Below are 23,871 nucleotides of genomic sequence, written 5' to 3' on the forward strand. Positions count from 1 at the left end.
TTTAATAAAAGTATAATATCTATTTATAAGAACCAATTTACTTTTCTAAAAATTCTAAAATCGTCTTCGTGATAACACATTGCTACGAAAACATTTCGTAATGCTCCGGTCCAGTAGTAATATATATGGGATACGTATAACCAGGAAGCATTATATTTTGTTTTGCAAAAACATAATTCATAACTAAACTCTAGAGTTCCAGTAAGCAGCATCAAGCTTAAGAGGGTAAAGATCGCTAGCGTTGGCCGTAGACGTAGAAGAAGATGTGAATGGCCCGTCGGTGCTAAAAGTCTGATCCGCCATCGTGTAATGCTTCTTCATCGCTCTCATGCTCTCTTCGTCTTTCTCGCTTCCTCTGCTTAACGAAGCCTCAAGAAGCTTCTCAACATCCACCGTGGAACCTCCTTCGAGCATGCTCACCACTGTTGACATCGACGGCCTTTCCGACGGAACTTGACTGGTGCAGAGGATCCCGATCTGGATCATGGTCATTGCTTCTTCTCTGTTGTAATATGTTCCCAGCCTCGGGTCTACTACTTCCATCAGTTTGTTTTGCTCCCTTAAAACGTGTACCTTTGGAAATATATTGAGATTCAGAGTCATCATTTTTGTTTAGAAACATGTTTAAAGTTTAGGGTTTAGAGTTGAAAAGATAAAACTTACCCAGTCAAGAAGGTTGAAGGTATCAACTGTGGAACGTGTGATGGTGTTGCTTCTTCCGTGAACGATTTCTAAAGCAACGACGCCGAAGCTGTAGACATCTGCTTTATCTGTCAAATGACCTCTCATGGCATATTCTGGAGCCATGTATCCGCTACATAAACAAGTTTTTTTTTGGTTAATAAGAAATCTAAACAGAACTGAAACTTCTTGTTTGTGATTGATTGATTAACTCACTATGTTCCAGCGATTCGTGTACTAATGTGTGTGTTTTCTTCTTCATCAAGCTTAGCAAGACCAAAATCTGAAATCTTTGCGTTGAGTTCCTTATCCAGCAAGACATTAGTCGCTTTGATGTCTCTGTGTACAATCTTGAGTCTTTATTCCTCATGAAGATAAGCTAGACCTCTAGCTATTCCAACGCAAATCTTCTGCCTATTTGGCCAATCTAGTCGTATTTGAGTCTCTTGAGGACCGAAAAGTGCTCTAGCGAGACTGTTGTTCTCTAAGTACTCGTAGACTAGCAAGAGGTGGTCACCCTCCACGCAACATCCATACAGTTTAACCAAATGTGGATGTTGTAGAGCAGAAATCATACCAATCTCGTTCAAGAACTCTCGGTTCCCTTGTTTTGATTTTGATGATAGTTGCTTCACCGCTATTACTGTTCCATCATTCAACGTTCCCTGGATTCATACAATGTACAAACATTTATCATCTATCTTTTTCTCGTAACAACGTCAATTACATTATGATGCGGACCTTGTGTACAGGACCGAAGCCACCTTCTCCGATCTTGTTTGCGCGATCAAAGTTGTCTGTGGCAACTTTGATTTGCCTTAGCGAAAAGGAACTTATCTGAAAATCCAAGTTCTTGAAATCTGAAGATGAAGAATTTTTTTTTAAAAGTTTCGCGTTTCAAAGTGCGAATCAAAATCTAGTACACTTTTAACTCAAAATCAATTAATTTTAGAATCGTACCTTTTTCCATTTGACTCTTGGGTCTTAAGCAACCTCTCCACCATAAGATACAGCCGATTAAAAACACAAGAAACACCGTTAAAGCAACTACCGCACCAATCAATATGCCAATAGAGCTTCCACCACCACTTCCAGTGCCAGCTTCCTTGGGTGGAATGAATTCTACAAAAATATTCAAGAGACAACAAACAAAGCAAGAATAAACACTCAAATAAATGTGAAATCTCTGTGAGATGGTTCCAGGTTTAGAAAAGTTTACTTGGATCTACAGATACAGCCGATATGAGAGCACCATATACACCTCTTACAGGAGTAGCTTGAGTGCCTTTACCAGCCCAAAACAATCTTATTTCAAGTTTCCCATCTGTAATCCTGACTGGGAAACTCTTAACCACAGCTCTTCCAGCACCGTTTGCCTTATCTACTATATTGAAACCCTTAGCCACAAGTTTTCCCTTCACATTATCACACATGAAAACCAATTTAAGCAATATAATTTGTTGATTCTAGAAGTGGCTTAAATCTCAGCGCATCACTAAAATATTACATTTGGGCCTGACGAAGTTTTGAGGTAGTATAAATACGGTCTAACGTGCTGTAAATTAGTTATCTCAATTGTGTTTACTCTCTAAGTGTTTTTGTTTTTTTGTGCTTGATTCAAGTTTGTTCACAACAGGATGTTTTTCAAAAGATTTTAGAGGTGTAAGTAAATTACCTGAACGTATATGTCAAAGAACCGTCTCCCCAAACTGCTATATGTTTGGTAGCCACTGAACATAATTTCAGAGAAGTGAAGATTAACAGTATAGTTTCCTTGTCCAAGACAAAAAGCGTAGTAAGTGAGGGAAAGGGCAGAGAGACGGGCATGTGTATAAAGACTAGGATCTGCTATCTTAAGCTCTGACGTATTTTCCAATAAGGTTACTCCTTTGGGAGACCGCTCATCATCCAAGAATCTCCCGGTGTTGCTAGAAACCCAACCGTTTCTACTGTCGTAGAAGATTGCTCTATCCGATGTATCAGCATCATACTTAGTCCCATTGATTGTAAGTTCAGTACCACCACAGTTTATATGAAGGCCATAGAAAGCTGAGAAACAATTATTAATAACAAAAACATAAATCAGAAACGGTGCGAGGTTTTTCTGTAAAGTATATATAGTTTCAAATACTTACTTTTGGGACATATATAGCTACTCAGACAAGAAACGTCTGAGCTGTAGCAAAACATTACAACATAATATCAGTAATGCTAGCTTGCTTAGTGAATATTCTTCTCTAGCCACAACACTAAACTTCACACTAACTACTTTTATATTATTATAAAGGTAAATCTCTCAAAAGACTAAAAATGTTGTGAACAAGAGGGGAAATCGTGTGTTATGTCTCTATTATTACTGAATCAAAGTGTTCCCTTATATAGGGGTTTACAAGAATCAGATAAAAGGAAAGTGTACAAATCATTATCCTAAAGGAAAAAGGAAAACCTCCTAAAGATAAACATGAAGAGAAAAGGAAACTATCCTAAGTCTAAGGTCGGCCACTCTCTCTCCCTTTGGGCCGCCGACTCTCTCTCTCTCTATGGGCCACGGTTTGGCCATTTGGTTACTAGCAATCCACATTGTTCATAACACTCCCCCTTGGATGCTAGAACCATATGGGCTCGTATCATGCACGATGTTGCCTCGTTAAAACCTCTCTAGGAAAACCAAAAACCCAAGGTGGGGAAAAATGGAAACCGTAGACAGGAAAAAGAGTACAACGCATGACACTCCCCCTGATGAAGGCATCACTGAAGATCCTTCAGCCGGCGCATACCTATCTGATGAACCAGCTTCCTGAACGTTGAGGTTGGCAGAGACTTGGTGAAAACGTCGGCTGAGTTGTCGCTGGATCGGACTTGAACTACTTGAACCTCCTTTGCCTTCTGCAAGTCGTGGGTGAAAAAGAACTTGGGCAGGATGTGCTTTGTCCTGTCTCCTTTGATGTATCCTTCCTTGAGCTGAGCAATGCACGTTGCATTGTCCTCGTAGATGATCATTGGTTCCTCTTTCTCTTGTCCCACGGCCAGACCATTCTCTTTTAAGACATGGCCGGTCATGTTCCTCAACCAGACAAGCTCACGGCTTGCCTCATACATGGCTATGATCTCGACGTGATTAGATGATGTAGCAACTAAGGATTGTTTTGTTTAACGCCAGCATATTGCGGCTCCACTATGTGTAAACACATATCCTGTTTGAGATCTAGCCTGATGTGGGTCAGATAAGTACCCAGCATCTGCATATCCGACCATGTTCTCTCCTGGCCGGTTGGTGTATAACAAACCGAGATCCTTTGTTCCTTGCAGATACCTGAACAGATGTTTCACTCCGTTCCAATGCCTTAAGGTCGGACATGAACCAAATCTAGATAGTAAGCTCACGGCAAAGCTTATGTCCGGTCTAGTATGACTAGCTAAGTACATTAAGGCCCCAATGGCACTTAAGTAAGGCACTTCCGATCCGAGTGCTTCCTCGTCCGGTTTCTTAGGTCCGAATGGATCCTTTTCCAGGTCTAAGGACCTTACGACCATAGGACACGGCAAGGGGTGTGCCTGGTCCATATTGAATTGCTTGAGTATCTTTTCTGTATAAGTTTCTTGATGCACAAGGATGCCATTTGCTTTATACTCAAACTGTAATCCCAAACAGAACTTAGTTTTCCCTAAGTCTTTCATTTCGAATTCTTTCTTTAGACACTCGACCGTTCGGGAAATCTCTCCAGAGGTTCCTATTATGTTCAGGTCGTCCACATAAACAGACATTATAACATAGCCCTTGCTGTCGAATTTCTTTATGAATATACATGGACTTATTGGATCATTCTTATAACCCTCTTTGGTTAGGTACTCGGATAACCGGTTGTACCACATTCGACCTGATTGCTTTAAACCATATAAAGCTTTATTCAGCTTAATGCAATGTTGTTCTCGAGAACCTTTCTTATCTTTGAGCTCAATACCCTCTGGAAATCTCATATGTATTTCATTATCTAGTGGTCCGTACAGGTATGCAGTAACTACATCCATTAGGCGCAAATCAATGTTTTCTTTCACGGCCAGACTGATTAGATATCTCAATGTAGTTGCATCCACCACATGAGAATAAGTTTCCTCATAGTCTATTCCTGGTATTTGTGAGAATCCTTGTGCTACAAGCCGTGCTTTGTATCTCACTACTTCTCCTTTCTCATTTCTCTTCCTTACAAAGACCCATTTGTATCCCACTGGTTTGACATCTCTGGGTGTCAGGATTATAGGGCCAAAAATGCCTCTCTTTCTCAATGATTCTAACTCCACGTTTATAGCTTGTTTCCACTTGATCCAATATGATCTTAGCATGCATTCTTGTATGGACGTGGGTTCTAGATCCTCATCTTTATTCATGATCTCAAGTGCTACCTTGTATGCAAATAAATCATCAACGTTGATATCTTTTCTGTTCCATTGTTTTCCAGACATCACATGGTCTATAGAGATCTCTTGGTTGTCCGGCTCTTGTGTCCCGTGAAGTCCAGCGTCCCGGACCTCACTTTGAGGAACGGCCGGATCATCGGGTGTGGTCGGTACTCTTGGCTCGACCATTCTGGTCGGCTCGACCGATCCATCTATGTCCTGGACGGTTTCCTTGATGCTCTCGGATCCAGCACCTCTCTTGGATTTCCGAGGCTGTTTGTCTTTGGAACCAATTGGTCTGCCACGTTTTAGACGTTGCTTAGACTCTGTAGCCACTTGACATTGTCCATCCTGGACGTCTAATCTTATAGGTGCATTACAAGCTGGGATGTGTGATATTGTCACTCTATTTGGGTCAGCAAATGTATCTGGCAGTCTATTAGCTAGCTCTTGAAGATGTATTATCTTTTGGACTTCTAAATCACAATCTTTAGTCCGAGGATCTTGCCAAGATGTTGATGGTCTAAACCATTCTAACTCTTTTGTTATCATCCGGCTGTTATCATCCGGCTGTTATCTCCCCCTAAGGACGGATATGTGGACTCATCAAACTGTGAGTCTTCGTATCTGGCCTTAAACAAATCACCGGTTGTTGGCTCAAGATACTTTATAATACTTGGGGATTCATATCCTACGTATATTCTCATCCTCCTCTGCGGTCCCATCTTAGTTCTCTGTGGTGGAGCAATTGGAACGTAGACGGCACATCCGAATGTTTTGATGTGGGACACGTCTGGCTCATGACCCGTAAGTAATTGGGATGGTGAATATCTATGCTCACTAGATGGCCTGATGCGAATCAGTTCCGTTGCATGTAAAACCGCATGTCCCCATGCTGATACCGGAAGTTGAGACTTCATTAGCAATGGACGGGCTATCAGCTGGATACGTTTAATGAAGGATTCGTCCAAGCCGTTCTGTGTATGGACATGTGCCACGGAGTGTTCTACTTTTACCCCCATGGACATACAGTATTCATTAAACGCCTGGGACGTGAATTCACCAGCATTGTCTAGACGTATAGTCTTAAGAGGAAAGTCTGGAAAGTGTGCTCTCAGCCTTATCATCTGAGCAAGCAGCCGTGCAAAGGCTAGATTCCGAGTGGACAATAGACATACATGCGACCATCTGGTCGATGCATCAATGAGGACCATGAAGTATCTAAACGTCCCACAAGGTGGGTGTATTGGTCCACATATATCTCCTTGGATCCTTTCCAGAAAATTTAAGGTTTCTTTATTAACCTTGGCTGGTGATGGCCTAGTTATGAGTTTCCCTTGTGCACATGCTGCACATGTGAGATTTCGTGGGATCACTCCTTTAAACGTGTTCCCTTGTGAATTCGTCATCAATTTTTGCAACATTCCTGTTCTGGGATGGCCAAGCCGGTTATGCCATAAAGTGAATAACTCGGAGGCAATTGCCTCGACCATACTGATCATTGCATAGTAAAGACCAGTAGACATTGCGGGCATAGTCTCTAGGATCTTTTTATTGCCTTTGGTGATCAAAGTTATGTTAAGGAATTCTTTGTTTCCTTCTTCCCATGTTTCAAGATGGAAACCATTCAATCTTATATCCTTGAAACTCAATAAGCTTCTTCTAGAGCTTGGGGAATACAAGGCGGTTTTGATCTCTAGGTGAGTGCCCTTGGGCATCATCACATAGGCCTGGCCGTGACCTTCAATCAGGCTGGCCTCACCCGCAATGGTTTGTACCTTTGCACTTTGCATTGTGAGATTCATAAAGTACCTTTTGTCTCTAAGGATCGTATGACTTGTGCCACTATCCACCACAAGTATACTCATCTCATCATTCATTTCTATATATAAAATTTTACTGAACTTTAGAGACTTTATGAGATCCTTAAAACTTTTATTAATATAAATGTCATTTCATAAAATAAAAAACACCAAATCAAAGACATAAAGCAATAAGACAATGTGATTCGAAAAACTAGTCCTTTAGACAGTCGGATGTCTCAAAATCCATTTGGTCATCTTTGTTGTCCCTGTCGGATTCATTGTCAGCATCATATCCATATCCTTTGTCATCATGACCATTTTCTTGGATCATGTTTGCCTCCGGGTTCTTGTTCTTGAGACTCTCTTGATAGAGTTCGCACAAGTGTTTCGGAGTTCTGCAGTTCTTGGCCCAATGGTTGTCCATCCCGCATCTGTGACACAATGACTTGGACGTGTGAGATGGTTTGGATATGCCACCTCATCCACGGCCATAACTCCCTCGGCCCCGACCGTGATTGGAACCACGACCACGGTTATTGTGGTTTCCTCTTCGGCCGGTTGAGTAGTTATCTCGACCGTTATGATTGTCACGCCTACGCCCCCTGTACCCACCACGGCCATGACCGTATGGTTTCCTGTTGTCTTGGGCGTAGTAGGTTTCTTTGGGATCTTTCTTGTCAACCTCATGGGCTTCGGGTAATGGTGCTGTCCCGGCCGGTCTAGCCCCACTATTCTTCATAAGAAGCTCATTGTTTGCCTCGGCCAAGAGTAGACACGAGATCAGATCGGTATATGTGGCAAAACCTTTTGTTTTATATTGCTGTTGCAACACAGAATTCGACTGATTAAAAGTCGTGTAGGTCTTTTCAAGCATCATCACATCGGACACTTCTTCACCACACAGTCTTAGTATTTAGACGATCTTGAACAAGGCTGAATTATACTCATCCACAGACTTATAGTCCATGAATCTGAGATGCACCCAGTCGTGCCTTGCCTTTGGAAGCAACACCATCTTTTGGTGATCATATCTGTGCTTTAAAGCATTCCAAAGATCCAATGGATTCTCAATCGTCATGTACTGATCCTTAAGACCCTCAATGAGATGATGGCGCATATAACATATGGCCCTGTATCTATTCTTTTCATTCTCATTGCTGTCCTCGATGATAGTATCACCGAGTCCCTTGGACTTTAGACTAATCCTTGTATCTAGCGCCCACTGCAAGTAATTGTCTCCGGAGAGATTAAGGGCTGCGTAGTCTCTGTTTGCTATTTTCGACATCTGATCCACATTATCATACAAAATTTTAGATTCACAATGGGATCACGTGGCCGCAGGATATTAGCAAGCTCGGCCACAACACGTCTTATGCATTTATGATGTTCAAACAATACTAATCGACCATGGTGCTATCAATCATGAGCCACACGGCCCTATAGGTTTTCTAATGCAAACAACTTAAGCTCGTGTGATCTATATGCTGGCCGATCTTGTTTTAAACAATTATGAATGCAATTTCATGTTCGGTTTCATGCAAAACGATTTAAACATTCTTATGATTCCTAGGGTTTTCAATCTTTAAAGTTCTATCAACTTATGTTTAAGGTTTCAAGGCCTTAAGTATTTGTATGTTCAGCTAGATTGATTCAAGCAATCTAAACAATCCTAAACCTCAAATCAAATCAGAAATCAAACAAGCAAGACCAAACATGAAATCGGACACTAACTTCTTTTAGGGTTTAGGGTTTTCGATTCCTTGATTAGGGTTTGTCATGTTTCAGATTTAATCAATCAACATACAATCAGGTTCTAATTGGAATCGATTTATGTTTCTAGTTTAGGAGATTGTCGATTTTAATCTTAGGGTTTCTTTTAGGGTTTCATCAAGACATTGTTTCCATAATGATGGAATTAGGGTTCTTATTGTTCTAGGTTCTCAGATTGTGTTTTTACCTTCGTTTCGTAGGGGATTTGGAACCGGACCACCTGAGAATGGATGAGACTTCGAGATGAGATGATCGGACGTCTGCTGCCTCCTATCGGGTCGCGGATGGAGTCGATCGCGGGCTGGAGGCGTCTCGGCTGCAAGCTGTTCGGGGATCGGATCGTCTCGGGTTGGTCGCGGACTTCGGGTTCGATCGCGATTTGGATGGCAGTTCTTTTGATCTGGAACGTGATCTGAGAAGCTTTGGGTTTCAAGATGGATCTCCTGAGTTCTTGGATGAACTAAGAACAAGATTAGGATTAGGGTTTAGGTTTTGGGTCGCCGGTTTAGGCTTTTGGGTTTCGATTTTTTTTTTTTTTGGTCTCAGGGTTCAGAGGCTATCGTGCTGATAACGTGTTGTGAACAAGAGGGGAAATCGTGTGTTATGTCTCTATTATTACTGAATCAAAGTGTTCCCTTGTATAGGGGTTTACAAGAATCAGATAAAAGGAAAGTGTACAAATCATTATCCTAAAGGAAAAAGAAAAACCTCCTAAAGATAAACATGAAGAGAAAATGAAACTATTCTAAGTCTAAGGTCGGCCACTCTCTCTCCCTTTGGGCCGCCGACTCTCTCTCTCTCTATGGGCCACGGTTTGGCCATTTGGTTACTAGTAATCCACATTGTTCATAACAAAAAAGAGTTTGTTTGAACCAAAAAACAAACAAAAAAAAATGATCAAAATATGTTTCATTAAAGAGGTAATGGCATTTATATTTTTACTCTATAGATATATAAATAAAGATAAATATTTAAATAATAATAATAATAAAAAAGTGTTTGGTAAAAAATAATTCAATTGAAAACTTTTTATTTTTCGATTTTTATTCTAAAATCCAAAAATTCTATTTGAAACTATTTTTAAAATTATTATTTTAAATTTAAATTTTATTTTAAAATCCTAAACCATTTAAATTTTATTCTAAAATACTAAACCCCATCCCCCCTCCAATCCCATTATTTAAATATAAATTATAAGTCTAGATTAGTTAACCATAGGAGTATAAGTGTCTTTTACCTCTTTAATGAAACATATTTTGGTCATATTGACCTTTGTGTGTTATATTTGTGATAAAAAAATATAATGTTATTCTAGGGTATTTCATTTATTATATTACAATTTTTATTATTATTTAATATTTAAAATATAAGTAATTATTATTATATAATTATATTACATAAAACACATCCGTAAAAATATATTAAAATAAAATATTTACTAGTCAAAATAAAATATTATTTAAATAATAGCTTTAAATAAATTAGTTCAATACATATATTTTATTTTACTATAAATATTTATTTATTATTACATATGCATATATATAAAATTTTATTCATTTGTATATAAATAAACATAAGTAAATTGTGTTTTGTGTGATGATTAGTATCACACTAGATTTGGTGTGCTATTAAATTGTTGCATTAAAATAGTGTGATTTTTAGTGTTGGCTGAAACGGTTTTTATGTGAAAATCATCCTAAAGTAAAGTTTTGTTGTTGGGTTGGAGATGAATTTAGAGATAAGATTTTAAAATTTATGAGAAGAAAAAAGGACTTACTAGTTATTTGCCACCAAAGGATTTGTGCTTGAAAACATATTCCTGTGAATTAAAGAACCAGGAAACTGTAAGATTTATTGTGTGTTTCTTCAAGGCACAAAATGTTTTAATTTTATTATTCTTTTTTTTAGAACTGTTTTTTTTATAATTTTTATTATTCTTACACATCATTCTTCTGACATTCTGCAGTTCTTGGATCATTGGTAAAGTTATTATAAATTAGATCACTGCAATATACACCAAAGAAAATGTTATTGGGGTGTGTCACTACAAAGAGTTGTGTTGTATATATATATCGTTGAAAAACTCACATCTTGGCTCCTTTGTCTACCATCCAACTTGGAACTTCCCCATTTAACATGTTACTTGTAAAATATCTAGAAGATTAGAAAACAAGGTTCAATGCATTTAACTTTTATCCAGTTGATAGGTTTTAACAACACAAGAAAAGAGCAGAGAATTATACATGTTAACTCGTGAAAGAGCGCTATATGTTACCGGAATTGGTCCACTTAGTTTGTTAAAACTAAGATCTCTGCAAAAGGAGTCTACAATGTCAGCTTGGATTCTTTTTTCATATTTTACGCTGGTCAAAGAAGAAAAGAGTTTACTTACAAGAGTCTTAAAGATGTGATCGGTCCAAGATACGCAGGTAACTCTCCTGTAAGATTGCAGTTCCTAAGAATCCTGTAAACAAACAGCGAGTGATAGTAGAAGTTAAGCTCAACAAAGGTGGAAAGAAAACTATTACTAATTTTGTTTAGTCTTAGACTCAAACTCACAATGTCTTTATCGTTGTCATGTTTTGTAGTGGCGGAAATGGAGATCCTGGTCCGCTCAATTCACTGATTCTCCTACAAAAAAAGTTTGGAAAAGAAACAATAATTATCATTGATAATGAATCCACTAATGCTGACAACAAGGAATCTCATACACAAAGCTGGTGTACTTACAAGTTTGTTAACTTTTTGAGAGTACTAATGGTATTAGGAATCGGTCCGACTAAACCACTTGCTTGAATAACTCTGTAGCATGCAACAAAACAACATTCCATTCCTTTATAAGTCACCAATACCTTTTTTTTTCTTAAGAATGTTAAATTTATTCATCTGATTAAGCTTAATCAAAAAATTGCATACAATTTTTCAAGGTTTGTCCAGTTCTGGATGAAATCTGGTATAGTACCGGTGAATTGGTTGTCACTTATACGTCTACAAATCAAAATAATATATATAGTCAGAATCTACAACAAAATATGCATTACAGAATAGAAGAAAATCTGAGGAATACTTACAAATCAATCAGTGTTGTAAGTCTGGAGAATGTACTTGGGATGTCTCCACTCAAATAGTTCGAGCTAAGAAAGCTACAAAAGATAAACAAAGACTTAACACTAGTAAATTATTTGAATGTTGTGTAGATTTTGAAAGAACTTGGACAATGATCCTTACATTCTTTGAATGTTTGGTAGATTCCCGAGTTCTTGAGGTAATTTCCCTGAAATCTGGTTAAGTTCCAAGATACTAAACAAAAAAAAAGCTGAATCAAGATATTATCACCAAAGTATGAATTATCCGAAAATTTTAGATTTGTAGAGAGATATGGACCAAGGAAGTGTACTCACAGGCTAATAAGGGTTGTAATGTTTCCAATCTCTTTTGGGATTGAACCACTTATCCGGTTTCCAAGTACTGAACTGCATTCTCATCATCCAACAAATCAATCTACAGATTCATACACAGAGTAAAGTGTGTCTGAAGAGAGATAACGCATATATATACATACATGTTCACAAGTGGCAAAGCTCCCCATTCCGGAGGAATGGAACCGTTGAGATAGTTTCTAGACAGTTCACTGCAAAGAGAAAAAAAAGAGTGACAGTTCAGTTAGTTAATGAAAGGCCCCGGTAGTTGCAGATGTATTGTAATAAAGAGTGTTGCAGATGTATTGTAATAAAGAGTGTTCCAGGGATAAATTTGCTAGTCTTACATATCCTGCAGAAAAGGAAGTCCTGCAAACTCTTTAGGAAGAGATCCGTTAAGGTTTTGTGCCTTGAGAACTCTGTCCAGGATTTAAGAGGGAAAAGAAGAAGAGGTTTCAACATACCGTTAGTGAAAGAATAGGCCCATTAATTGTGTTTTTGGTGCAATGCATTCAGCACGAAAGCTAAATAACCCTCTAAAATTAATTAGTTCATAGGTTCAGGGAAGCATCAGAAAAGGTCAGGTCAAGGACTGCTTTGTAACTTGTCTACTACATTCATGCATGCAAACCTTTTTTGTCAAGGGCATTATTTAACCTACTTTTTTTTGTAACCAGTAAAAAATTAACATTTAACCTACTTTATAAAATAAAATGAGTGTAGCCACTCAATTTAATTTTTTTAATGGGCGTAGAATTCGGCTTTCTATTCATTTTGGTTTTTTAATTCGTCTCTTTTTTTTCTAGATATAATGATATACAGACCATTGAGTATGAAATTCTCGTTCGAATTTTCTAAACTTTTTTGTTTGGTTTGAGTAAGATTTGAAACTGGATAAAGGATGATTGGTTAGATTGTAGCTTTAAAGTTTGTATAGTAAAAGTTAATCTGTATAATTTTTAATTATTAATATATCGGCTGTGGATGTAAAAATGAAATAGGAAAAACAAGATACTAGTTTTCCTATAGCACAAAACAATATTGTTTTACTAAATAAAGGGTTTAGAGCCTTTTTTTTTTTTGTTGTAGTTTTAAAAATTGAGTTAAATTATGATTGATTATTTTAAAAGTAGTAGGTAAAAATTAAAGCTAAAACATGTATTTACAGTCCAACCAATCATTCCATCAAAATACATCAGATCCAAAATAAATTCGATTCAGTTTTGATTTTCTCTTATAAAAAAATCATATAAAATATCTTCTAATTCGAGTTATTTGATAGATTATTTTAGTTATAAGAACAAAACTTTTTTAAAAAAAACAAAAAGTTATTCATAAGAAAATATTAAATAATTCAAAAAAGTTTAGATAAAAATATAAGACAAAAAGACAAAAATAGCACTAAATCAAGTTTTTGTTCCCAAACTAGCATTCAAGGTCAAAAGTCACAAAAATAGCACTTAATGTTTTATCAAAAGTCACAAACTTAGGGTTTAGAGTTAAAGGGTGGGGTTTAGGATTTAGGGTTTAGGGTTTAGAGTTTAGAGTTTAGGGTTTAGGGTTTAGAGTTTAGGTTTTAGAGTTTAGGGTTTAGAGTTTAAGGTTTAGGGTTTAGAGTTGAGAAATGAGGTTTTGGGGATAAGATTTCAAATTTTGAAAAATAAAAAAATTAAAAATTTCAAAGGATAAACTTAGAAAGGTGCTATTTTGGTCATTTTAGTTTTGGAGTGTTATTTTTGTGATATAAACTTATAAAGATGCTATTTTGGAGATTTGCCTAAAATATAATCATATATAATTAATTTGTTTTAGGTAATTCAAATTTTTGGATAATTCATAGAGAGAGGGGAACGAACACGCTGGTGACGTGAGAAAGTGTGGAGGAGCAGTTACAAGTAACTGCGTCTTCGAAACCCTTGCCAGCGTTAGGATTTCTCCACCCTCCTACGGAAGCGACGTCGCATGGATCCACACTGAAATTCCACTTCTTTTGCTGTAACACCTTCGCCGCGGCTCTTAAAACGTCCACTGCGACGTCACAGAAAAGTAATATAAACTGACGAGTGACGAATTAATACATACGTACGTAACGTACTATGTACACACTCATTAACAAATACATATATAGATATATACCTTCATCTCTGGCTAACTTTTGAGAAGAAGCGAAGCCGAAGATGAGGGAGACGAGTACGTACATAAAGATAAGTCGAGGTAACGACATTTTCTTCTTCTTCTTCTTCTTCTTTCACTGTTTATTAATTTGTTTTTGTGGGAGAAGAGAAAAGGCGATGAGAGTGGAGTAGTATAAGAAAGGTTTATCAGTTTATATATGTGACGAGTGACGACGAATTGAGAAGACTCGAAGAAAGACTTACTAGTGACGACGAATTGAGTGAAAGCAAGTGAGTTTCCCTTGAATTGCACGTGTATTACTCTTCACAATATATAATACAAAGCAGTTGAGAGATATCAGAATATGCTCTGTATCTTTACAAGAATATAGGAGAATCATATCTAAACTAATCACATATAGTTATCTTATCTAATACCCTCCCGCAGTTGCAGCGTTGGTTCTCTGACGCCAAGACTGGATCTGAAGCTAAGGAACAATGTCGAGGGAAGGCCCTTGGTGAAAATGTCTGCATATTGCAGTGTAGCAGGGATGTGAAAGACTCGGACTTCCCCCATACGAACTTTCTCGCGGACGAAGTGGATATCGATCTCTACATGTTTGGTTCGCTGATGATGAACGGGATTTGTAGAGAGATAAACTGCACTGACATTGTCGCAATACACCACCGTAGCTTGCCGTAGAGGGCGTCCCATTTCGAGGAGAAGATTTCTTAGCCAACACGCTTCTGCCACGACATTTGCAACCCCTTTATACTCAGCTTCGGCACTTGATCTGGAGACTGTTGGTTGGCGCTTTGCGGACCATGATATCAAGTTGTCTCCCATGTAAATGCAAAACCCCGACGTAGACCTTCTTGTCGAAGGGCAACCGCCCCAATCAGCGTCTGTGTATGCAGTAAGAGACAGCTTTTGGTATTTCAGAAGTTGAAGTCCCATCGATTTGGTGCCCTGTAGATAGCGTAGGATACGCTTGAGAGCTTGCATATGTGGCTCGCGAGGTGCATGCATGAAGAGACATATTTGTTGGACTGCATAGGAGATGTCGGGGCGGGTAAATGTCAGGTACTGGAGAGCTTCGGCGAGGCTTCGATACTCTGTAGCGTTGTCTATTAACTTGCCTGCATCTTCTGCAAGTTTTGATTTCAGGTCTACTGGTGTCGTACAAGGCTTGCAATCAGACATGCCAGCTCGTTGAATTATCTCCGTTGTGTAGCTGGCTTGAGAGAGGAAGAGGCCTTTCTCATTGAACTTGGCCGAGACGCCAAGGAAAGAGCTGATGACTCCAAGATCTTTCATTGGAAATTCCGATTTGAGGATATTGATAACGGTGTCTCGCAGAGAAATAGTAGAAGCCGTTAATATGATATCGTCAACGTATAGAATGAGATAGGCCATGAGATTTCCTTTCCTGTAAACAAATAAACTTGTATCCATTTTTGTTTGGATAAAGCCATTGTTAGTAATAAATGAAACAAATCTTGCATTCCAAGCTCTCGGAGCCTGTTTCAACCCATAGATTGAACGCTTTAGCTTGCAAACATGATTTGGTCTATCTTTATCGATGAATCCCGGTGGTTGAAACATGTATACTTCCTCATCCAACGTGCCATGCAAGAAAGCATTCTGGACATCAAGTTGGTGAACTGGCCAATCATTCTCGAGAGCAACATTGAGAACCGTTCGAATGGTGGCTGGTTTGACTACCGGACTGAATGTTTCATCGTAGTCAATGCCGTGCTCTTGAGACTTTCCATTGGCTACCAGTCGTGACTTGTGGCCTTTGAAATTTCCATCTGCATCATACTTATGTTTGTACAACCACATAGAGCGCACAATGTTAACGTTAGGCGGTCTAGGCACAAGATCAAAAGTCTCGCTTTTAACTATAGCATCGTACTCAACAGTCATAGATGGATTCCAATTAGGATCACTCAATGCTTGAATATGGCTTTTTGGAAGTGGTGAGAAAGGTTTGGCAAGAAGAGAAAAAATCTGTTTAGGTTTGGATATGCCATGTTTGGAGCGAGTAGACATGGGATGCCTAGGAGCCGCTACCGCTGCTGGAGCAGGGAGCGTTGGCGCATCTTGTGGAATTTGAGGAGTGACCTGTGGAGGACCAGGCAGAGGTGATTCCAAGATGTTTTTAAAAATAGCGGAAGGCTCAGTTTCTGAAGAAAGGAAGTCGTATGTGGACTCTTTTTGAGGTTTAGAGCCGTTATACGGAAATTGCGTTTCGTCGAACACGACATGACGCGAGAAAATGATTTTATTTGTGGAGAGATCCATACATCGGTACCCTCGATGATTGCTTGGATATCCTAAGAACAGACACTTAGAGGAACGAGGAGAAAGTTTATGAGCATTAGAATGATTTATATTAGGATAACACAAACAACCAAATGATTTTAAATGAGAATAAGAGATTGGCTTATTGAAAAGTACTGAAAATGGAACTCTGTTTTGAATAGCTTTAGAAGGAAGAAGATTCAGGATGTGGACTGCCGTGTGTAAAGCCTCCACCCAGAACGAAGAGGGTAGATTAGCTTGGAAAAGAAGACATCGCAGGAATCATCCGTTCTGATTTTCCGTTTTGTTGAGATGTGTGAGGACACGAAAAACAGAAGGTAATTCCTTTGTCTGCAAAAAACTTATGAAACTGTGAGTTGTTAAACTCTCCTCCACCATCGCACTGAAACGATTTTATTATTTTACCAAACTGATTGTTAACATAGTTGGCGAAGTGGAGGAATTAGAAAACGTTTCATGTTTATAGCGCATAGGATATACCCAAAGAAAGTGAGAGTGATGATCAAGAAAAAGAACGTAATATTTGATACCACTAGCACTTTGTACCGGCGAAGTCCATAAGTCTGAATGAATGAGGTCGAAAGGATGATCAACTGTTGTGTTTGAATGAATAAAAGGAAGCTTTATTTGTTTTCCAAACTGGCAAGCAGAACAAATATGAGATAAGTCGCGTTTATTACATGAAAAAGCATTAGAAGAAAGAAGAAATTTCATTGTTTGGTCATTAGGGTGAGCCAAACGATGATGCCAGTCTGTTATTGAAGCAGAGAAAGCTGAAGGAGAAGGCGCAAGTTGAGTTGAAGGGAGAATGGGGTAGAGATCTCCGGTACTGTCACTGCGGAGAATCGTCTTCCTCGTAATAAGATCCTTCACAGAAAAGCCAAAGGGATCAAACTCAACAGAACAAGAATTGTCTTTGGTAAAACGACGAACAGAGATCAGATTTTTAATTATAGAAGGAGTTACAAGAACTGTATTAAGTGATAAAGGGCGAGATCTGGTAGGAAAGGTAAGAGAACCAGATTTCGTTATTGGAATCATACCTCCATTTGCAACTGTAACTGTCTTTCCAATGCTATTATTAAAAACTGACTTAAGATTACATGTGGTGTTGGACAAGTGTGACGTTGCTCCTGAGTCCATGTACCAGTTGTTGTCCGAAGGATCCATTAGAGTGAGGGTGTTGTAGGCTTGAGCAAAGTCCGCGTTCTGCTCCATCTTGTGGTTTCCTCCATTTGAGGACTGCCCCTGTTGTGGTCGCTGAGGTCGAGGACCAAGTAGTCCCTGTTGTTGAGCAGCAGGAGAAGGAAGTTGAGTCCACGGATTGTACTGTTGAGGAGCCCACATCTGGAACCCGCCTTGCCAGTATGGAGGAATCCACGGATTGAACTGAGGTCGTGATCCATTGTGTTGGTTCCGACCACGGCCGCGACTGTTCTGTCCACCGCGTCCTCGATGTCCTCTGTTCTGATTGAAACGTTGTTGTTGATGGTTTCTGTTGCTGGGAGCTTTCTAATCAGAACTTGAGTCAGTGGCAGCGAGGACCTTCGCCGAAGATGCAGAGTCAGTGTGTGTAGGATTCGGCTTCTTACCCTTGTTGATACGCTCTTCCTCCAGAAGTAGCATGGAGCGTGCATCCTCGAAGCTTGGAAAAGGCTGTCGATGCATGATGACATTGATTATGTTGTCATACTTAGCATTGAGGCCATTGAGAAGGTAAGTCACCAAGGCTCTTTCATTCACAGGTGCGTCGACATTGGATAGAACATCGGCGATAGACTTGAGTTCCTGACAGTATGAATGGATCGTCATATCTCCAATCTCGGTGTTGCGAAGCTTGTGGTCTAGTTGGATGGCGCGAGCCTCCCGATTATTTCTGAAGAAGTTCTCCAGACGAAGCCAGATCTCTCGTGAAGTTCCACCGGTTTTGAAGGTACTCTTAAAGAGATCTTTGGACAAGGTACCGTAGAGCCATAACTTCACCAGACCATCACGTTTCTTCCAAGCGACATCAGCAACATCAGTGGGTAACAGCGTACCGTCGAGATGGCCGGAGGCGTCAAAGCTTTCGCAATGGGTGAGAAACAGTTCTCTCCAAGCATCGTAGTTGCCATCGTCAATGTCGAGAATGATGGGAATATGGTGTTTGATGTTGGTAACGCCATAGGCGCGCTCGAGTTGCGCTGGAGCAGCAGCCATTGGAGAGAGGGAATAGAAAAGAGAAAGTTGATGCGGAAGAAGAAAAGAATAAGAGAGAGAGAGGAGCAAAGATTAAGGTTCTGGATCGCTAGAACCCCTGATACCATGAAAGCAAGTGAGTTTCCCTTGAATTGTACGTGTATTACTCTTCACAATATATAATACAAAGCAGTTGAGAGATATCAGAATATGCTCTGTATCTTTACAAGAATATAGGAGAATCATATCTAAACTAATCACATATAGTTATCTTATCTAATATTGAGAAGACTCGAAGAAAGACTTACTCACAAAGACATTTGAGAGATCATATAATAAGTAAGTCAACATTATTATCATTTGATTGGAGAGGATAGCTACTTGCATATAAAAATAAGCAAAACTGGGCCAGATTCAGAAAAACAGAAGGACCCCATGCACTAAAATAATTCATCGTCTTGCTCTGTAGATGTTATTTGTCGGCAGATATTATTTCTTTTATTTCCAGCAGACGTCTTAATCAGTTTTCACTTTTCTTTTAATTAACCTCCTTCATCCAAATTATTTCACTTTTCTATATTTTTATGTCTTATAAGATAACTGGCCTTTCATTAAAGTTGTTTCAATTTTAGAAAGTCATTTCAAAATTTTTTTTTTGTAAACTGGATTTTATATTTAATAATAACTGTCCCTTAATGACTTTCCATCAAAATATATTTAATAATAAGATTTTATAATTTAGGTAAGGTCAGCTGACCCCTTACATGTGATGTTCAAGTGACTTCCTCCCTGATAGGCCGTGTGTCTACTCGTCACCGTCACCATTGACTAGGGGTGTTCATTTAGACTGTATACACACGGAAAATCTTAAAATTGGTAGAATACCCGACACATTGTTTATTTATTTTTAATACCAAAACACCCCTATACGACTAAAGCAACTCTATCTTGTACTCGTAGATAATGTGTCAGAGGCTCTGACTCAGAGCCTAGAAGCTAAATCCTTATACTACACGCCACATGCTATACTTTACTTCTTCTCAAAAAGACACCAAGAGTAAACAAAAAAACAGTAATTACTTTTTTTTTTAGTTTATTAGAGCAGGTCCATTGGGGGTTGTACTGAGGGGTTCTAAACGAAAAAAGGTGAAAAAATAAATGAAAAATGAAATAAAGAGACAGAACCGGTCCTATATATGGAGGTTGAAGAATCAGTAAAAACCCCATACCTGGCAGATACATATTGGCTTGAGAAAAGGTGACCTCTTCTCTTCTCTTTCGTATTCGATCTGTTTCCTCTCTTCTTTGATTCTCTCCGCGCTCGCATCTCCATCTATTTTTACTTCCTCATAGAGCAATCAGATAACCCCAAACCCCACTCAACGAATCTCCATCTCTCTCCGCGCTCGCATCTCCTTTTCCTCTGCACATATAAATCCACAATGAGTATTATAATAAACATCGATTCCTCAAGTATTGTCAGAGAAGAAGAGGAACTGGTAACAGTAATCGATCGGGTATGGCGAGTACGAGCGGAGGAAGAGGCGGCGAGGATGGGAGGCCGCCGCAGATGATGATGATTGATGATCGGAGGATAACGCGAGCTGGGACGATGATGATGATTGATCGTAACGAAGACGAGAATATCATCGATAGCGAGCTTGTGCCTTCTTCTCTCGCAGCGATTGCTCCCATTCTTCGTGTAGCTAATGACATTGAAGCAGATAATCCAAGAGTTGCTTACCTCTGTATAATTTTTTTCTGACTCCTATAGCTCTTTTTTTACTGTGCAAGTGTTGTAGATAGAGTTTGAGAAGTTTTTTCATCTTGCTATAGGTCGCTTCCATGCCTTTGAGAGGGCTCATACAATGGATCCAACATCAAGTAGACGAGGAGTCCGTCAATTTAAAACCTATCTATTGCACAAATTACAAGAGGTATATATCACTTGATTGATTGGCATTATTTTCTCTTGAATGAATTCGAGTATTATACAAGTAAAATTATTCTTGTTTAGTTGTGATGTATGACCGTTTTTTTTAATCTTGAGATTGTAGTTCTTGAATATTTGTTATTGTTGTTGTAGGAGGAACCGACGAGTGATTCCAATGAAATTCAGACGTACTATCAGAATTTCTATGAGGATAATATAGAAAACCGAGAAGGGAAAAAGACACCATGAGTATCTTCTCCTTCTCTTAATGGTAGTTGCTTAGGAGGAATTTTAAAGCTTGATGGCTAATGCTTTTTGTTTCAGTCTCGTGTTGTTGTCTACATTGTTTCTTTTAAAGGTTAATGCTTTTCGTTTCAGTCTTTGTTGTTGTTTTCCTCCCTGTTGGTGTAGTAATAAAGCTTGATGTTATGTGTATCTCGTGTTGTCTTGGTATGTGATGGTCTGATGTATCTTTATTATCTTTGTTTGTATTGCAGGTGGAAGACACAGGACAGAAGAAGACAGTTGGGGTGGAAGACATGGGACAGTAGACAGTAACCATGTGATAGAAAAAGACAATATGTTCCTTGTAAAAAGTTGTTGTGTTTTGTATCTAGTGAAGTAACAACTTGTGTGATATGTTTCACGTTTATTTTTGAAGTTTTACCGAACCAAATACAACTTGTCTTTATAAGACTTCTTTCTTCTCACATTTTGATTCAAACCATTTGTTCCCGTATCTCACATGTTGCTTCTTTCTTTAAGACTTTGTTTTCTCACATTTCTTCACATTGTTTTCTCTACTTGTTATTATCTCTCCACTTGTTTCTTATCTTTATTGTTTCTTCACTTATCTCTTTAAGAAACAATTTGTTCTTCACATTTCTTCACTTATCTTTTTAAAATGGCATCTTCTTCTTCTAATAATTTCGACGATATTGGAATACCCGATTTCGACTAATCGGTTTTTTTCTCGTTTACGATTAGTATTTGTATTTCTTTTTTTAATATGTTTTTATGTCATTTTTATAACAAAATTATGTTTCTTTTAATTTTAAATAATTCTACTTCAAAAAAAATTAATTAATTAAGAACCCCTATGGGGTTCTCCCATTGGAGGAGGAAAAAAATAATTCCTAGGAGACAAATCAACTTTTTTACTCTTAATTAAATCAAAAGAACCTCTTGGGGGTTCTCATTGATGGAGATGGTCTTAGTTGTGTTTGAAGACATAACTTTCCATTTCTCTCTCGTCATAAACAAAACAGTTTCTTCTTTAATTTCCCTCTTTGTTTCAGAGAACCAAAGTAGCCGAGATTGAAGAATTGTGGTTGCTGGAGTGCATGTTTGCTGCAAGCGAAGAACCCGATGTGAAAAGGTTAATACATACCACAAATCCAAGAGAATCAAAATCCATAATTGAGGCTCAAGATCTGGATGAGGTAGATTTTTTTTTGCGTAACACAACGTTTGAGAAGATCATATCACAAGCCAAAAATCCATTAGTCTCAAGTAGTTTTGGGAAGTTCGTCATTGTCTGTGTGCTTAGAGTCAGAGCCGGCTTGCAATGATTCTGAATCAACCACACCCCCCGGTGGTCGTTAGATACTGTGTAAACCCAGCACATGTCAAAGTGCTAGATGAGGAATCAAAGGTTAGTATCTAAGACAATAACTCATTTGCTATTTCGTAGTTGTAAGTATTAATCTTGTTAGCAAAAAAAAAGTACTAATATTAACTTTACCACTGCTAGAATTTCTGTTATTTACGACTATAACAACTACATTAGTCTTAGTAGTTGGTACTTCAAAACGTAAATGCTATGATCATTTATTATTGTTACTTTATGGATTTAACACTAATATTATACCGCCACCCTTGTTTGACCTGTTGTATCAGTTGTGGTTCACGCTTCAGAGGGAACGTTACCATGAATAGAAACTGCCAATGATTCTCTTGTAACTCTAAGTAACTCTGCTAGATTCTCTTACGAGATGCAATTTTAGAGGTTTAGGTCTATTAGTTATAGTAGACGCTATTTCAACACGTAACTGCTAAGCATTATGCTGTAGAGGTTTCGGTCTAAGTCTGTTAGTTATAATAGTCGCTATTTAAACATGTAACTGTTAAGCTTTATGTTGTTAACTATTTGAACAGATAGCTGCTAAGCTTTATATTAGCGCTCATCATATATACTTCCTGCCTGCTTAATGTTTCCAAAGCCACTGTTGTTTGTCTTGATATATTAGTAGGTTAGATGCTACTGATTGAACGTTAACACAAATAATAACTGTGAATTTAGATCATTACTAGTAATAATTATCTTAGATGTTACCTAACTGATGGACTATCTTACTGGCTGCATTGGTAGAGGCCTAGGCCTACTAGTGACCGCTACAGTTCATAGTAACGTTTTATGCATACAATTGTTCATGAATTCGATTATATTCAGGCTGAGGTGATCTCCATGATTGAGGATAGGTACACACTCCCCACAAGACCTGGCTCGTATTAGAGAATATAAGAAACAAAAAGAGAAGGAGGCCAAAGAGAAGAAAGAGAGAGAGACAGCCAACCGATGAAACCCGATCTACCCAACATAGATAAATGTTGATGTGTTTGTCTACTTTAATGTTTTTACCCCTTAAACTTGTATCCCCAAGTGTTTTCCATAGCTAATTGAATGCTCTCTCCAGATAATTTAATGTATTATTGGTGTTCTCGAGACCCCAACATATATCTTTAGTGTTATGTCATTTAGTAGATGTTAAGTATAATAGCTAAATATAAATGGCTGACTTAGGTTGTGGTTCAACTATTAAAATAGCACATAAGTTTAAACTTAGCAGATAAGATATAATGTTAACATTTAACAAGCAACCACATCATCGCTGATAGTCACCATTAACCTCGTTAACGGGAGATCAAGCTTGTTACAAACAGATTTCTCCCAGACTTCCTTTAGATTTTTGAGTGTCCCTAAGACAATTACCTAACAAAATGAGTAGAAAGGAAAGATAGCAGCTTCAAACCTATTCTGAATAATAACCTAGAATTGTACTTCAGATCACGTCGAATCAAATCGTATTTGCTATAGGCAGTATTATTGTTGACCTTTTATTTATTAACTGCTACGTATCTTATTAACCCTCAACTCTACAAATGATTCATTTACCATTAAGCGCTTCTTTCAAATATAGGAAGAACATATACTTTTTTGTAGACACTTAATTTATTTATTAAT

The 23,871-nt window shown here is 38.3% G+C and overlaps 3 protein-coding genes and 1 pseudogene across 6 annotated transcripts; 1 reads left to right on the forward strand and 3 right to left on the reverse strand.

Annotated features, from left to right (window-relative positions):
- Positions 1-9,135, reverse strand: LOC106378470 (annotated as a pseudogene).
- A 110-nt stretch (positions 9,136-9,245) lies between these two features.
- Positions 9,246-14,390, reverse strand: LOC106381845 (probable leucine-rich repeat receptor-like serine/threonine-protein kinase At3g14840). Its single transcript, XM_013821781.3, has 15 exons — positions 14,210-14,390; positions 13,930-14,101; positions 12,421-12,492; positions 12,217-12,285; positions 12,056-12,127; positions 11,883-11,954; positions 11,726-11,797; positions 11,571-11,642; positions 11,385-11,456; positions 11,214-11,285; positions 11,047-11,118; positions 10,898-10,966; positions 10,743-10,808; positions 10,596-10,658; positions 9,246-10,473 (listed from the first exon to the last, which is right to left on the reverse strand). Exons 1-15 carry the CDS (start codon positions 14,295-14,297, stop codon positions 10,431-10,433), a joined length of 1,146 nt encoding a protein of 381 aa, XP_013677235.1. The 5' UTR covers positions 14,298-14,390; the 3' UTR covers positions 9,246-10,430.
- A 3,576-nt stretch (positions 14,391-17,966) lies between these two features.
- Positions 17,967-18,973, reverse strand: LOC106378471. Its single transcript, XM_013818591.2, has one exon. The coding sequence runs from the start codon at positions 18,713-18,715 to the stop codon at positions 18,029-18,031; it is 687 nt and encodes a 228-aa protein (XP_013674045.1). The 5' UTR covers positions 18,716-18,973; the 3' UTR covers positions 17,967-18,028.
- An 842-nt stretch (positions 18,974-19,815) lies between these two features.
- LOC106381847 (callose synthase 7-like) lies at positions 19,816-23,383 on the forward strand. Of its 4 annotated transcripts, none has more exons than XR_007323538.1 (5): positions 19,816-20,442; positions 20,531-20,631; positions 20,781-20,985; positions 21,125-22,281; positions 23,080-23,383. XR_007323538.1 is itself a non-coding variant. In XM_048757042.1 (4 exons), exons 1-3 carry the CDS (start codon positions 20,214-20,216, stop codon positions 20,874-20,876), a joined length of 426 nt encoding a protein of 141 aa, XP_048612999.1. In that variant the 5' UTR covers positions 19,833-20,213; the 3' UTR covers positions 20,877-22,281; positions 23,080-23,383. The 4 variants fall into 4 exon arrangements, 1 of the variants encoding a protein (XP_048612999.1); XR_007323539.1 differs by having other exon boundaries at positions 19,818-20,442; positions 20,781-20,876; XR_007323537.1 differs by having other exon boundaries at positions 19,825-20,442; positions 20,781-20,898.
- Positions 23,384-23,871: the final 488 nt, after the last annotated feature.

Source organism: Brassica napus, chromosome C5 (genome assembly GCF_020379485.1).
Source record: "Brassica napus cultivar Da-Ae chromosome C5, Da-Ae, whole genome shotgun sequence".
NCBI lineage: Eukaryota > Viridiplantae > Streptophyta > Magnoliopsida > Brassicales > Brassicaceae > Brassica > Brassica napus.

Excerpts from the sequence above, each read along its gene's own strand:
- LOC106381845 (XM_013821781.3), bottom strand. The coding sequence starts at position 14,297 with ATGTCGTTACCTCGACTTATCTTTATGTACGTACTCGTCTCCCTCATC. Across the intron at positions 11,955-12,055 it reads ATTACAACCCTTATTAGCCT|TATCTTGGAACTTAACCAGA; the intron begins GTGAGTACACTT and ends TTTTTTGTTTAG. Across the intron at positions 10,967-11,046 it reads ATCACATCTTTAAGACTCTT|AGATCTTAGTTTTAACAAAC; the intron begins GTAAGTAAACTC and ends CTCCTTTTGCAG.
- LOC106378471 (XM_013818591.2), bottom strand. The coding sequence starts at position 18,715 with ATGGCTGCTGCTCCAGCGCAACTCGAGCGCGCCTATGGCGTTACCAAC.
- LOC106381847 (XM_048757042.1), top strand. The coding sequence starts at position 20,214 with ATGGCGAGTACGAGCGGAGGAAGAGGCGGCGAGGATGGGAGGCCGCCG. Across the intron at positions 20,443-20,530 it reads TCCAAGAGTTGCTTACCTCT|GTCGCTTCCATGCCTTTGAG; the intron begins GTATAATTTTTT and ends ATCTTGCTATAG. Across the intron at positions 20,632-20,780 it reads TATTGCACAAATTACAAGAG|GAGGAACCGACGAGTGATTC; the intron begins GTATATATCACT and ends TTGTTGTTGTAG.